This window comes from Zootoca vivipara, chromosome 1, assembly GCF_963506605.1.
Source record: "Zootoca vivipara chromosome 1, rZooViv1.1, whole genome shotgun sequence".
NCBI classification, from domain to species: domain Eukaryota; kingdom Metazoa; phylum Chordata; class Lepidosauria; order Squamata; family Lacertidae; genus Zootoca; species Zootoca vivipara.
Genome location: NC_083276.1, coordinates 120,879,056 through 120,894,374, shown reverse-complemented (window position 1 = coordinate 120,894,374; position 15,319 = coordinate 120,879,056). Strand labels below are relative to the sequence as shown.

The window sequence follows — 15,319 nt, the reverse complement described above, 5'->3', positions numbered from 1 at the left end:
AAATCCAGATTAGGGTAATTTCTAAATCCTTTCTCTAATCAAAGTGCTCCATCAGGAAGGTGCCATAATGAGTCAATGTTACTTGGGAACAAAGACACTGCTATCAAATCTTACTATCTTTTGTAAATCTAGAGCCATAAACCACAGAATTGCTTGAGTCTATAAGCCATTCTTGTTTTCAGAAACTGGTGGTCTAAAAACAATTTTGTGTGCAAACTTGATATCCAAGGGAGATTGTTTTAGTATTATATTTGCATGGTGCTAATCACCTTCCTATCTTCCAAACGATATACCACACCAGTGCACAGCATTAGCAAAACCCTTATATTTGCTCACAGTTTGAATGCTTTGTATGCCTGTATAATAATAACAATAAAAAATCAGGCAATAGTCTGTTAAGGTGAGCATGATTTAGATTTGCAAACAATATTTGTAAGATGGGTTTGGCTGAATGATGTTGATCACAAAGAGAAGTGTGGTCCGCTTCTCTTTTATCAATTACAAGACCCAATACAAAGAGGGAGGTAAACCATCTTTGGCTGTAATACTAAGGCAGATAAATAGACAGAAATACAAGATCAAGCTGACTTATGATAGGAAGGGCATATGAATACAAACCACAATACTGGTGTCCTGCTTCTGCCACTGCTAACACGTGGCTCAAAACTCTTTCTTAAAAGAACAGAGTAGTGTCTGCCCAGCTGGTCAGGAATCAAGGCATTTCAGATAACAGGGGAGCTGCCCAACAAGAAGTTATAGGGAACATTTTAGGATGAGTTGTTGCTTCAGCACTAAGTTGGCCCCAATTGAGTAGCTTCAGAGCTGGATTCTGCTGCCCTGATCCAGATCTTGTGAAGTGTATGGCTTCCTTCTCACAAGAAGAGTCAACATTGTGCTGAAGATGGGTAGTGTGCCTCTTGTTTTGGGGATAAACTAGGAGGTTTTAGAGACCAGTCAGTCCACATTGGGATCTTCTGGAATGGTAGCTTAAGGAGAGCTATCAGCACCTGATGATTCACTTTGAATCCTGTTAGTTCCAAGACCAGGAATAGGTTCCTCCTCTTCCTTTGAGGTCCTACCCGGTTCTGGGCTGGTCCTACCAGGAACGATGTGAGGCATCACCACCAGATAATGCCTCTGTATTATCTGTTTCCATCATAATACATGATACATAATACAGGATGGGAGACACCTGGCTTGAGAGCAGTACATGTGAAAAGGATCTAGGAGTCTTGGTAGACCACAAACTTGACATGAGTCAATAGTGTGATGCAGCAACTTAAAAAGCCAATGCAATTCTGGGCTGCATCAATGGGAGTATAGCATCTAGATCAAGGGAAGTAATAGTACCACTTTATTCTGCTCTGGTCAGACCTCACCTGGAGTACTGTGTCCAGTTCTGGGCACCACAGTTCAAGAAGAGAACGTGTCCAGAGGAGGGCAACCAAAATGGTCAAAGGCCTGGAAACGATGCCTTATGAGGAACGGCTTAGGGAGCTGGGTATGTTTAGCCTCGAGAAGAGAAGGTTAAGGGGTGATATGATAGCCATGTTCAAATATATAAAAGGATGTCATATAGAGGAGGGAGAAAGGTTGTTTTCTGCTGCTCCAGAGAAGCGGACACGGAGCAATGGATTCAAACTACAAGAAAGAAGATTCCACCTAAACATTAGGAAGAACTGACAGTAAGAGCTGTCTGGCAGTGGAATTTGCCACCAAGGAGTGTGGTGGAGTCTCCTTCTTCGGAGGTCTTTAAGCAGAGGCATGACAGGCATATGTCAAGAATGCTTTGATGGTGTTTCCTGCTTGCCAAGGGGTTGGACTGGATGGCCCTTGTGGTCTCTTCCAACTCTAAGATTCTATGATTCTATAAGAGAGGCATGGTAATCCATTGGGTATGAAGGGCTCCTGATCTGATCAAGTTGCTTTACAAGCACAGGAATCCAGATTTCCTTTGGGTGGCAGTTGGTCCTGCATCACACCCATCTCGGGTTCTTCCAGAGATGTTCACTGAAACTGCAAGAAGGCCATACTGAATGGCAAAGCGGTGTGCTTGGGAAGCAATATACAAAATAAGCCTGAGCTTTCCTCTGTCTGCCATGGTTTTCACAATCTACTCCAGGGGTACCCACTGGGTAGACCTCTCAAAACAATGAGATTACAACTGTTCTAACCTCCTTCGTTAAAACCTGTGTGGCTATACCCGTGAGGCCAACTTTATCAACTCCAGCTGAGAAGTGAAATGTATCATTAATCTAATGATGAATGTGAGGAGAGTCTTAACAATTACAGTGTCTCGCTATTTTCTCCCAGAAAGTGTCAGGTGCCTATAGGGACGGAAAGCACAAGAGTAACAATTATATTCTTTTCTCCACTCTTCTAATGAGTGCCGATACATACAGAGAAGCATTACCTTGGTTAATTAGTTAGACAGCGGTCACTTCTTCATTCCCTATGCTGAAAAAGAGACAGGAGGAGGAGAGAAAGCAGGATGGGTTGTTGCATGAGAAGAGATGTTCAAAATTGCTGGGTGGTCTCTAAACCCCTAGGGAATGCCATCTTTTTTTGAAAAGAAAGGCATATCCAAGAACTTGCTCTTTTTAATTAATGTTAAAGTTAAACCAACTTTTCAGTCAATTACATTTTAAGGCCAGGTTATACCTTTTTAGGAGTCTGAGAGTCCAACTGGCTGAATGACCATGTGAATTTTTATTAGAGTGGTTAGATGATGTTGCAGCCCCAGTGCATTTTCCTGTCACTTTCCTTACTGGGGGGAAAAAACCCCATGATTAAAACTACTTGAAGACTGTTTAAAACCACCTAAAACACTTTTCAAATGTTTCGAGCATCTCAAAAGATTCAAAAGCAATCACATACCTCACACTTGCTCGTTTCAAAGTTTTCTCCAGTTCACAAAATTTAATGCTGGGCAATGTATGTTTCCAGCCAACAGAATAGAGAATATTTTGGGGCATGGAATCTGTACAATCCAGACCCTTTCGGTTCATTTGAGGATTTAGGCAGTGGCATATGGAATGCAGTGCACCCATAGCAATTAAGAGTTTCACACATTAAAATTGGAGCAAGCCGTAAAATCTCATGCTACTTTGCCAGGGTGTTGTTGTTGTTGTTTTAGTAGAGGAGAGAGCTCATTCGAAACAGCAAGTGGATTTGCTATCAGGACAGTCAGTACATAATAAGTGCTTATCCACACTTACCTTTTGTTCTGTGATTTCTAGGCACGGGTCTTTAAAGTGCTGCATCCCAGTGCTTCCCTCTCAGAAACGCTTTCCCAGCAAAAACCCATTCTTCAATGCTGAATTGGAACAAACAGCAATTTTGGTTTCCCATGGATTGTCATTTGCTCCAATTCAGCGGTAAAGAGTGGGTTTTCACCAGTGGTGTGTCGTGAATTTTTTATGTAGGGGAACAGTTAGGACCAGAGGTGCCAGCTTGTGAGGGCGATAGGGTCCCCTCTGACATCCTGGTGTCACATGTGAGCATCGTGCCTCCCTCCCTAAGCCAGGCAGAAGCTTCCCATGATTTGGTAAGGAGGCGCTAGGCTTTAATACTTTAATACTCTAATTTACCAGGAACATTTAGGGGACTAGCCTAGTCCCTCGGATCCGCTGACCACATGCCACTGGTTTTCATGGGGACAGTGCTGGGGGGGGGGGGGACAAACAATATGCTTGGACTTTAAAGCGTAGACCTGTGCCTGGAAGCACAACACAAAAGAAAGTCTGGATGAGCCCCTAACGGAATCTTTCCTCTTGAGTTTCCCCCTAGGGTCAAAACTGCACACGCTTGAGAAAACCAGGTCTAAACAGAGAAAGCAAATCGTCTGTAGGTTTTAAGGTGATGTAAATTATTAACTACAGTACAGAATTCTGCTGGGAGTAGTAGTATCTCTTCCAACACAGTAAGGGGAATCCTGCTAAAGTTTTGCTCAGTTATTTCCAGTTTGAAATGTGAGGTCTTCCAATTCTGCAAGAGAAGTTACACGATGTCCTTAAATTACCTGAAATGTCCTTGCAGGGACAGGAGATGAATCATGCTATAGATTTAAGGGGGTCCCCCCTAAACCCTAGAAATTAATAAATGGTAGGATTTTGATTATTTGGGATGCGAAGGGAGAAATACAAGCTGCAGAGGAATTCCTGGGCTAGCCTATGCAAAATGACATGGCCATTAAGAAACAATACAGGGCCATTGAGGGTCATGGGCAATGCAAGAGAGCTGTCCTTTCTCCCTGCTCTGAAGTGTGAACAGAGACAGGAGTTTGGAAGGTAACTGGGTGTGAGGGGACAAGAAGATAGAGTTTTTAGCAGGGTGTTCTGGGAAGAAAAGGGAAGAAGAAAGACTGGGAGCCATCTGGGGCAGGCAGGCTGAAGGCTGGCTGCAATGCTGTGGGGTACAAGCCCCTCTTGAAATGATCATACTGTAAGATCTGGACTCCCTCCATGCAGAATGAAGGTTCAAATAGGTGAATAAACCATATTTCTTAAAGCTATGGCAGTCTCTGTCATGTCTCAATTCTCCAAAGGAACAGAGACCCTGGGTGAATGCTTGGAACCCCATGGATTCTTGCTACCACGTTTCAAAAGGAGGGTAAGGCACAGCCTCTTATCTGAGATTCTCAAAGTTGTAAACACTGGAGGGTAGGGTTCAAACCAATGGCTTTAGTCGGAGATTCCGACTAAACATACAGAAAAACTTTCTGACAGTAAGAGCTGTTAGACAGTGGAACGGTCTCCCTTGGGAGATTGTGGAATCTGTTTCTTTGCAGGTTTTTACGTAGAGGAGGAGGAGGAGGAGGAGGAGTTGTTTGGGTTTGATATCCTGTTTTATCACTACCCGAAGGAGTCCCAAAGCAGCTAACATTCTCCTTTCCCTTCCTCCCCCACAACAAATGCTCTGTGAGGTGAGTGGAGCTGAGAGACTTCAAAGAAGTGTGAGTAGCCCAAGGTCACCCAGCAGCTGCATGTGGAGGGGCGGAGACGCGAACCCGGTTCACCAGATTACGAGTCTACCGCTCTTAACCACAACACCACACTGGCTCAGAAGTTGGGTGGCCGTCTATCATTGATGCTTTAGCTGAGATTCTTACATTGCAGGGGGTTGGACTAGATGACCCTTGGGGCACCTTCCAACTCTACCATTTTATGATTCTATAAAACCCATCACCTATACAATATGGCAACTGCATAGTCTGTCTTATTTTCTTCCTGCTAGCTTGTGATTCCAAAATGGTGGGTCAGAACCCCTCAAACAGTTCATAGACACTGAGTGTGCAGATTGACTTCTAAAACTGAGTGTTAGGAAGACTTCTTACAATGAGTTTAGAGATGCAGTGATAAAGATGGAGGGGAGATGTGGTTCAATTCGCATTTTATTGCAAATATACATGATTTACACTTGCTGAACCATTGTGCAAACCAAAATGCAGCTCTCGTTTGAAATTCTCATTTTGTGCTGCAGTTTATTGACCCAAAAATGTATACAAAAATACATTTTTTTAAATATAGTACTGAAAACAACACGCAAAAGTGTTCGATTCAATTTTATTTACGGTCACAGACCAGCTCACATACAGAATCAAAAATCATAAAACTCAATGATGTAGCATTAAAATTTACACAGCAGGAACAGTACATGTGTATATATTACAGCATTTATAATATGTAAATTAAAACTGGGTTGCTAAAATATAGCCTAAAATTGCCATTGGGGGCCTTAATCATTGTGGTGACACCGCTTGTTCCCTGAGTTTTATGGCAGTCGCACAAAATCTGGCTACTTTTATCGTAGCCTCGGGGTCCTTATCTTCTACAATGAATTTTAGGCATTGGGATTCAGATTCATTTGAGAAATTTTGCATAGCAGGGGAATTGAAAACCCGGCTATGTCACTGTAAAAACGGCAGCGTAATAAAACGTGGGAGGCAGTTTCTACCTCCGACATACCGCAGGGGCAGACTCGTTCCACATATGGTTTACCACACGCAGAAGTGTGTTATATTAGGGGAAATTGCTTTTTTTTAAAAATTGTATATTAAGCTAAATTGCACACAAAACTGTGTCCGTTAGGAGAAATGTGCCCTAAAACACTGAGAAATTTCGTGAGCAAACTGATATGGACAATGTGGCAAACCAACTTTATTGAAAAAACAAGGAACTGACCGGGGGGGGGGACACCCAAATTGACTGATTTGTGCATCCCTACACAGGGGAGGGGAATCTATGGCTCCCCAGATGTGGGTGGACATCAAAGCCCATCAACCACAGTTGGCATGGCCAGGGATTGAAATTGTAATCCTGCAACATCTGGAAGGTCATGGATTCCCCACCCCTGATGTAATGGACAGATGATTTACAGTTCAGTTGATGTGCACCAAAGACAAATTTCAGCTGGCGAGTATCTTTAGTTACAAGCTTACTTTTCAGCTTCAGTTACAAACATGTGGAGTTACCTAATACTGATTCAAACCATTAGTCCATTTAGGCTACAATCCTATACCGTGTTTCTCATATTATAAGACATGTCTTATATTTATTTTTTCCTCAAAAAACACACTATGGCTTATTTTCAAGGGATGTCTTATTTTTTTCTTCCTCCTCCTGCCACGGCCAGCATTGCTGCTGTGCCTATCACTATGTCTTATTTTCGGGGTATGGCTTATATTTCTTGAATGCTTAAAAATCCTGCTATGGCTTATTTATGGGTATGTCTTAAAATATGAGAAACAGGGTACCTACTATCCTGAAAGTAAGCCCGCTTGAACTTGATGTGACTTACTTCCGAGTAAACATTTAGAGGATTGTACTACACATTTAGCATTGTATGTCTTGGAGCAGGTCTCCAATTTCTCTTAGGCAGAGGTCTTCCTCTGAAATCCCGTTAAGCAGAAATGCCAGGAATTGATCAATTCATGTGTGTTCCACTCAGGTTCAATCAACCCTGACTTTTCAGGAGATCACTCAATCTGCATTAAATGTATTGATGCTGCTGAATTTTATCAATCTTTTGCGCTTCCTTCAGCAGTTTATCACACTGAGTTTTATTTTATTTGTTCGTTTTTTGATGTTAATTATGTGAGCAACCCTGGAATTATTATTATTATTAACAAAAGAGTGCTATGTCTGTTAAATGCACCCATAGAAACATACAATCGTATATATGCATATATATGGCATTCCATTCACTGTGTTGCCCAGAATCAGGTTAGCTCACCCATGTGATTAATCCAGAAAACATTGCCATTGCTCTCAGAGGCCCTACTTTGTCCTCATTAACAGCGTCACCCAATCAAATATGATTATCTACAGAGAGCTGTGATGTCATCAAGGCCGTGATCCCTGATTGGATGAGATCACCCATATAAGTTTCCAATGAGGGAGAAGGAAGAAGCAGCAGGGCGAAAATGGTTATAAAGTATCTAAAGGAAGCAATGGCATTCAAACACACAAGGCATTGTAAAATGTACAAACACATAAAATCAAAATGCCCCCCCCCAAAAAAAAACATTTCTACCCTTCAGAAGTTCCAACTTTCAACCTGAAACAGCCTTTGCAAGTAAAACGTGTGGGGTTTTTTTTTTTTTTAAATGAAGGTGTTATGGATATTGTTACATAAACTCGTGTCAACTGTCTTTGAGTATATTCTGGCTCATTTAGATCATTTTAAACTACTGCCTTATTTCCTTTTCCTTTTTTTATTTATCTACCTTCCTATTTTTCAAAATAAAAACCTTTCCCTCAGCAGTCACAAAAGAAATGTCTCACTACTGCATTTTTTAAAAAGCTACCTGAGACAGAAAGATGCTTAGAGGATGTGTTTTCTGAGCTTTTTAATAGATGTAGAGTCATTTTGGGGTTTTTTTGGGGGGGGGGACGCAGAGGTAGAATAAGATGTGCCTCGACCAAACACAATTCAGGAAAAGTCAGCCACGACTAAGTCCCATTCAAAAGTGCAGGGCTAAAAATGAGCAGTTAGGTATTTAAATCTAATTGATCTCAATGGGACACACACTTCCTGTACTTATCGCCTGGAGTAATGTGGTTATACCACCTCCCAGTCCAAAAGAAGGCGGCATCCCAGAAACCTCTGCAAAGGCCTCCGGAGCATCCTTTCATTTCACACTGGGAAGAGCATCTGCCAAGTCAGATGTGGCCAGCTTCCCACCTGGCATAGAGAGGCTGTAGAGATTGGGATGCAGCTGTGGCTGCCAGCTGGCCATCCCTTTTGCTTCAGCATGCGCCAGACAAGAGATGAGGATGTCCGTAAGGCTCAAGCCAATAATTCAAGATCAAAGTATCCTGGAGGCACACCTTACATCAGGTGTCAACGGTCAGAAACTGGGCCAACCCTATTAGTGTATCGTCCTAAAGAGGATTGCAAACCGCTTGGTGGTTTGGGGCATTCTTTCGCTATGAGAGACAGCAAAAAACAAGAGCATGCACTAACCAGAAAGACTTGGTGGTGGCAGGCAGCTGGCTGCACTCGGCTAAGAACAGGGCACAGTGGCTGGTAGTGTAGGGGGGGGGTGTAGCTGCTAGAAGAGGGTCACATGCCTCCTCAAGCCCAGATGCCGTGCAATCAGCAGGCAAAGCATAAAAGAGAAGCAGAGCTGAGGTGCTATGACAGCTCAATCGCCCATGTTGGTTAGACCATGGCTTGGGTGCGGCAGGGAGTGCTTCAGGACAGTGCTTGTGTGGGACTGAGCTGCAGGTACCCTGACCTGATCCCTGGGTCAGCTGCAGAACCTGGCCTGACTGGACTTCGGAATTTGAACTTCAGACCTGTCAGACTGTGTGCTGCCATCTGTCGTGGGATCGAGCACTCTGGCGCCGCCATTTTCTGGTGCCCATCATACCTGCCAAGTTCCTCTCTGAAAAATAAGGGACCAGACCGGCGCGGCGGCCATTTTGGAACTGGGCGGAGCATGCTCAGAAGTGACTTGTGATGCTGCTGTGCCCAGTTCCAAAATGGCCGTTGCACCAGAAGTCGCGCTGCAGCCAGTTTGAAACTGGGCATAGCAGCATCAAAAGTCGCTTCTGAGCATGCTCTGCCCAGTTCCAAAATGGCCGCCGCGCCAGAATAAACCGGGGGAAAACAAAAAAAAAATCCGTTTTTTTGGCTGGGGACAGCTGGAAAAACAGGGGTTTCCCGGGGAAAACGGGAGACTTGGCAGCTATGGTGCCCATAGAAGAGCAAAGTGGCACCAGAAAAATGGCCACCGGCAGGAGCAGATTTAAGGGAGAATAACGGGATAATAACCGATACGGGAGACCGCCAGGAAACGGTAGGGGAAAAGAGAGTTTCCCAACGAAAACGGGATACTTGGCAGCTATGACTATTTGAGATTCCTGGCAAGATCCCCTTTCTATCCCTCCTAAAAGAATAGGCATGATAATCTGATTAAAGTTAACATAAAACTAGTTTACTTACAATCATCCAGTTCACAATAAGATCTCTGAAGGCAGATTTAATTTACAGAACAATATTGCGACTCAGCAGTCACTTCTCCTAACTCTTAGGTAAAGGTAAAGGGACCCCTGACCATTAGGTCCAGTTGTGACTGACTCTGGGGTTGCGCCGCTCATCTCACATTATTGGCTGAGGGAGCCGGCATACAGCTTCCAGGTCATGTGGCCAGCATGACTAAGCCGCTTCTGGCGAACCAGAGAAGTGCATGAAAACGCTGTTTACCTTCCCGCCAGAGCAGTACCTCTTTATCTACTTGCACTTTGACGTGCTTTTGAACTGCTAGGTTGGCAGGAGCTGGGACTGAGCAATGGGGGGATTCGAACCGCCGACCTTCTGATCGGCAAGCCCTAGGCTCTGTGGTTTAACCCACAGTGCCACCCGTGCATAGCTGCCAAGTCTCCTGCTGACAAATGCGGGATCAGCAGCGGCACAGCACCGGAAGTCACTTCTACGCATGTCTGGACATGCGTAGAACCAACTTCCGGTGCCCAGGCATGGGCGGAGCGGCACCGGAAGTCGCTTCTACACACATGCGTAGAAGCGACTTCCGGTGCCGCGCTACCCATGTCTGGGCACTGGAAATTGGGCGGCGCCAGCACCCAAAACGGAGCCTCTGGCAGGTAGGAAATCCAGGGGATTTCCGGGATTTTTTTCAATTCAGGAGAACAGCGGGAAACGGATTAAAATCCGGGGGTTTCCCGCAAAAAAAAACGGGAGACTTGGCATCTATGCACCCACGTCTCCTAACTCTTAGGAACACAAAAAAGAAGAATAAGAAGAGCAGGACATGGAGGCCGTGTGCTCCTCTGTCCAAGAACAGGCCACACCCACATTAAGTCCCATGCAAAGGAAGTCTGTCCCAGCTCAGGAGGAAGTAACAAGTTTTCTCCTGAGTGATACAAAGTATTTATTCCTCAGCATGTGCATTGTAGGAATGTTGTCCAGTGGTACCTTGGTTTGCAAACAGTCTGGTTTGCAAACTTTTTTTGGATTACAACCCATTTTGGGGGAATTACAAACAATTTTTTTTTTGAGGCCCTACAGGTGAAAGCGCACCTTTCCGGAATGGATTATGGTTGTAAACCAAGGTGCCACTGTATTTGACTGCAATTACATTTTTATATCCCACAGAGATAAGGTAAAAAAAGGTAGCTTAGCCACAGTCACCTAGTGAGCGCCACAATCTCTCCAGCCCCAGTTCCACATTATACACAGCACCAAGCTTTTCAATAAGCTTGAAGTGTTGTTAGTTACTCTCCCTGGGTCTTAGAGAAGACATTTTCCTTCCCTCCTGGTGGTAAAGGTAAAGGGACCCCTGACCATTAGGTTCAGTCATGACCAACTCTAGGGTTGCGCGCTCATCTTGCATTATTGGCCAAGGGAGCTGGCGTACAACTTCCAGGTCATGTGGTCAGCATGACGGAGCCGCTTCTGGCGCACCAGAACCTGGTGGTACCTGAATAATAATTAAAAAAATTATTCCCAAGTATTTACTTCTGGTTATGTTCTCACAACCCAACAATCATTGGTGGGTTTTTTTAAAAGGTTTTTTAAAACAAACAAACAAACCTAAAATAATTAGAAACACTCTGCTCCGCCATTTAAAATCCTCTGAGCCATAAAACCCTTAAGTGATCCTGTGAGCAACGCACTCCGTCTCTCCTCCAGCTCTCCACTTGCTGACAGCATCTGACTCTAGGAATTCATTTAGGAGCCATTTATTTATTTAACTGCTTCTTCCATAATGCAATATCCAGTGACTGATGATCTTCTCCTGCCACATGGTGGAGTTTTGTGGGTCTGCTCCTCGGTGGCTACTGTCTATAGTCTGTACAAATGAAGCGACAGAAAGAGAGAAAAGGGAAAAACCCCAAACGTTCGCGGGGGGGGGGGGGAGATGTATTGTGCAGTTCAATAATTCAGATGCAAAAAGGGGGGGGGGGAGATCTTGACGGGATGTACTTGCACTTCTTAATCCTTCACAGCCATCAACTCTGCTGAAGTTGGTGCGTGTGTTTTGCAGGAGGGGTTGCGTGCTTCTTGTGCATTTATTTCGGATTCCCTTGAATGGTGGCTAAAGGTTACTGCGAAAGTACGTGGTCATCTCCCAAGACCCTTCAATGTTTTGGAAGCAGAAGCTTCGCGAAGTTCATCTTTATCATCGTAATTGTATCATAGGCACTTTTTTGTTGTTGTTGTTGTTGCAGTGGGTTCTTTTTCATACGAACCTGCTCAACCTACCTCCCGGGCTGCTTTGAAAGAAAGGAAAATCTGGCGCGCGCCTTGCAAGTTCGAAGGTTGCAAAATCCTTAGCTAAACCACGCGCGTTTTTCTGCTGTTACTGTACTCGGGTTCAAGGCGCGATCTCTTCCTTCCTTCCTTGGATATTAGATGACAGTTCAGTTCCCTTTCGCTCTTTTTAATGGCCATCTCCCTTCCTCCTATAAATGCATTACGCTGCTGTTGTCTAGCAAACCATTTGTTTGATGCCGTCTGGGCAAATTGATCTCTGCTGGGTTGGGTTACTGGGAGGGGTTTGCGCGGGGTGGGGGTGGGCGTCAAAAATGGGGTCTTTGTGGAGAAAGGAGAACAAGAGTGTGAAAAGTGGGCGGGACATTGTGGGGGCTTGGTGGAGGTATGGGGGGGGGAGTTGGCAGGGGGAGGGTAGCGCAATCCTTACCTGGATGAGACCGATCCCAGCTTTCTGGCATACCAGAGGGGGGGGGCGAGCGAGAGAGATACGGGTCACTTGGAGCTGGTGGTTGCGGAGAGCTTTGCTCCTCATCCACCACCAGTTTTGTTATGTGAAAAGTGAGTCTTTTCCACGGAGAGGGAACGGAGAGAGGGGGAAAGAAATCCAAATGAATTCTTTCTCCTGGCTTCAGAAAGACAGCGTCCTCGCCTCCCTTCTCTGGTTATTTTTTGGGAGGTGAGGGGAGCGATTGGATGACGGAAGGGCGCCGTTAAAAGAAAAGCCGGACAAAACAAAGAGATTTTAAAAAATAACTAAACAAGCATGCACGCACCCACAGTCAAAACACTAGACTTTGGGCCTGCGCGTCTGTGCAGGGTGTGTGGGGAGTTCGGAAGGCGGAAGGGAGAAGGCAAGGGAATCTAAGTGGCCCTGATGCTGGTGGCAAACTTAGAGATCCCCTCACCTCCCTCGCCCCCCCACCCCACCCCACCCCGAGACCCTCCTGAATGAAGCCCTCACCCGACGATTACTAGCTCCAGGGGTGCCAACTTAAATAAAATATTGGGGAGCCCACGTAATCGATCACCAGACGCAACGCACGGAGATAATTTGAATGGCAATGCCCATTAACTTGGGGGGGGAGGGAAGCCCCCTCAAATATTTTATTGGGGGGACCGAAGGGACCTCGGTTCCTATGGCTAGCTCCAATGACGGCCCTTGGGCGCTGCCTCTACGGGAGTCAAGCGGGGAATCGCGTCCGCATCAGCTCTCCGGGAGCTGGAGAGAGCGCTGGATGTCACCACCTTTGGATTTCTGCCTTCTGGTCCATTTGTCCCTTTTCGCATCCGATCTGCGGTTTCTCTTTCTCCTCCCTCCCTCTCCTCCCTGCATTTGGGGAGGGGGGGAGCAACACACCCTTTAGACCGCGACTAGGAACTTTGAAATCTCGGAAGGAGGCACTGCAGGTGGCCATGTAGGAGCAGTCGGCCCGAGCGAGCGCAGTGGCCAATCTGGTGGCGGGAGGAATCCACCCGTGGGGACCACGCTCAAGGGAAACATCCTCCACTCGTGGGACCAACGCCTCCGTGGGGGATACGAGGCTTTTCTGCGAGGTGCTCCAAGCCGGGCACTCGCCTCGGCGCTCCGAGTCCTTTAGACAACAACAGACCACAGGTGGATCAGGTAGAGAGCATGCACGCCGACGGGGCCACTTTGGAGACATGCAGCGGTCAATGCAACCCGCGCGCGCGCACACAAACACTCGCGGCTCGCCAACGGCGCTTGCACATGCGTGCTGACCGCAATCAACTTCCCATGCCTGGTGACTGGGGCTGAGTGCACGGGAGTGCTTGCTTTTTCTCAGTCACTCCTCGCCAGTGCAGCAGCGGGGGAAGCGCCCGCGGCTCGACAGTGCGCCCGACGCTCCTCGCTGCAGATCCAGCCGGGATTTTTTCCGCCAGGTGACGGACGGGGGCGGCTGTTTTACCTGGCAAGGTGCAGCTGCCGCCGCCCTTCTTTTGCCCCACCACCACCCTTCCAATCCATCTTCCTCCGGGAGCCGCTTCTCCCTCCTCCTCCTCCTCTTTGATCTGCCTGCTGGATGGTCCCCCAGTCAGCCAGCTCCCAGGGTGGGGCTGGGTGCTGCTGCTGCTGCAGCCGCCTGAGAGCCTCCCCGGTGCGCCTCGCCTTGCCGAGCGCGGAGCGGGCGCAGCATCAGCATCTCTCTCTCTCCAGCTGCTGCTGCTGCCGCCTCCTCCTCCTCCTCCTCCCTCGCAGGGACCTGCATCCCGCTCGTCCAATCACGGCCCGCGCTGCCTGCGCCACGTGACCCCGGCGGGCTGAGGGGACCTGCTGCTTTCCCAACGCCAGAGGGATGCGGGCGGCAGAGCAGGAGAGGAGGCAGCGGCTGCGGAGCTGCGAGGTGCCTTGACTCTCTTCTCCCCAAGCCCAGCCCAGCCCGACCCCTTTATGGCAGCGGCTGCTCCAGCCTCCTGGTCCTCCTCTTCCTCCTCCTCCTCCTTTTCTTCTTCCTTCCTGACCATCCCTGCTCATGCCGTTCCCCGGGCTGGGCCAGGCCCCTGGATATCTCTGCTGAAACTCTCAGGATCATCATCATCATCATCCTCGCCATCATCACCATGCCAGGACTTGGGTGCCTCTTCCTAACCTGCTGTTGGCTGGGGCCCCCGGGATGCTAAGGATCCCCCCGTCAGCCCGAGAGAGCCATTCGCTTTTGGGGGGAAGCTGCTGTTCCCTCTTGCTGCGGCTGCAGAGTTGAGTTACGAAGTCATGGTGTTGTGGGAATCTTCCCCACCTCGGCAGTGGAGCAGCGGCTGGACACTTTGCGATTGCTTTTGCTGGTTGCTCCTGCCGGTGTTGTTTCTCATCGTAGCCCGACCGGTGAAACTTGCAGCTTTCCCTACCTCCTTAAGTGACTGCCAAACGCCTACCGGCTGGAATTGCTCTGGTAAGCTTGGGGAGCAGGAATTGGGGTGGGGAGAGAGAGAGAGAGAGAGAGAGAGAGAGAGAGAGAGAGAGAGAGAGAGAGAGAGAGAGAGAGAGAGAGAGAGAGAGAGAGAGAGAGAAATGTACAGCGATGCCCATCCATCTCTAAAGGAAAGCATCTTCTAAAAAGAGATCGGAGGGGTGGGGTTGAGCCAGTCCTCTCAAAACCTCTCTGGCACATCGCGCAGCTGTCTGGAAATTACAGGTCGGATTTGATGCGAAAGGAATAGAATAGGCTGGTCAGTAAAGAGGACAGGAAAGTATCTATAGATCTTTCTCTACTTCCTCCGCCACCTTTTTAATTGCCTCTGCTTCAAATGGGCTTTTGATTATCATCTCTGCAGACTTGCACAGTCTGGACGCTAAGGGTGGGTCTTTTGTTGTTTTTTTAGAAGTGTTAAAAGTTGGAGCAGGAGAGAGACGGGGAGGATGCTATAAATCAAGTTGTGATTCCCTGAGAAGTCATAAGATCTTGCAGGCTGGGTTTAGATCTCCTTTCGAAGAACCAGCAAATTAGCTAATCTGGAAATCTATTTTTTTTCCTTCCCACCTGCCTTAAAGCTTTTAAGGCTATCCATAGTCTTATAGTTGTATATATTATTTTTAAAAGCAGAGATTGGGGTTGCCTAA

General features: G+C 46.9%; 1 protein-coding gene across 1 annotated transcript in view; it reads left to right on the top strand.

Annotated features, from left to right (window-relative positions):
- The first annotated feature begins 14,165 nt into the window (after positions 1–14,165).
- Positions 14,166–15,319, top strand: part of TMEFF2 (transmembrane protein with EGF like and two follistatin like domains 2) — a 232,862-nt gene continuing 231,708 nt past the window's right edge. Inside the window, exon 1 of the mRNA XM_035132318.2 lies at positions 14,166–14,651. Coding sequence (XP_034988209.1) covers positions 14,474–14,651 — 178 coding nt within the window. The 5' untranslated portion in view covers positions 14,166–14,473. The remainder of the gene's footprint in view (positions 14,652–15,319) is intronic.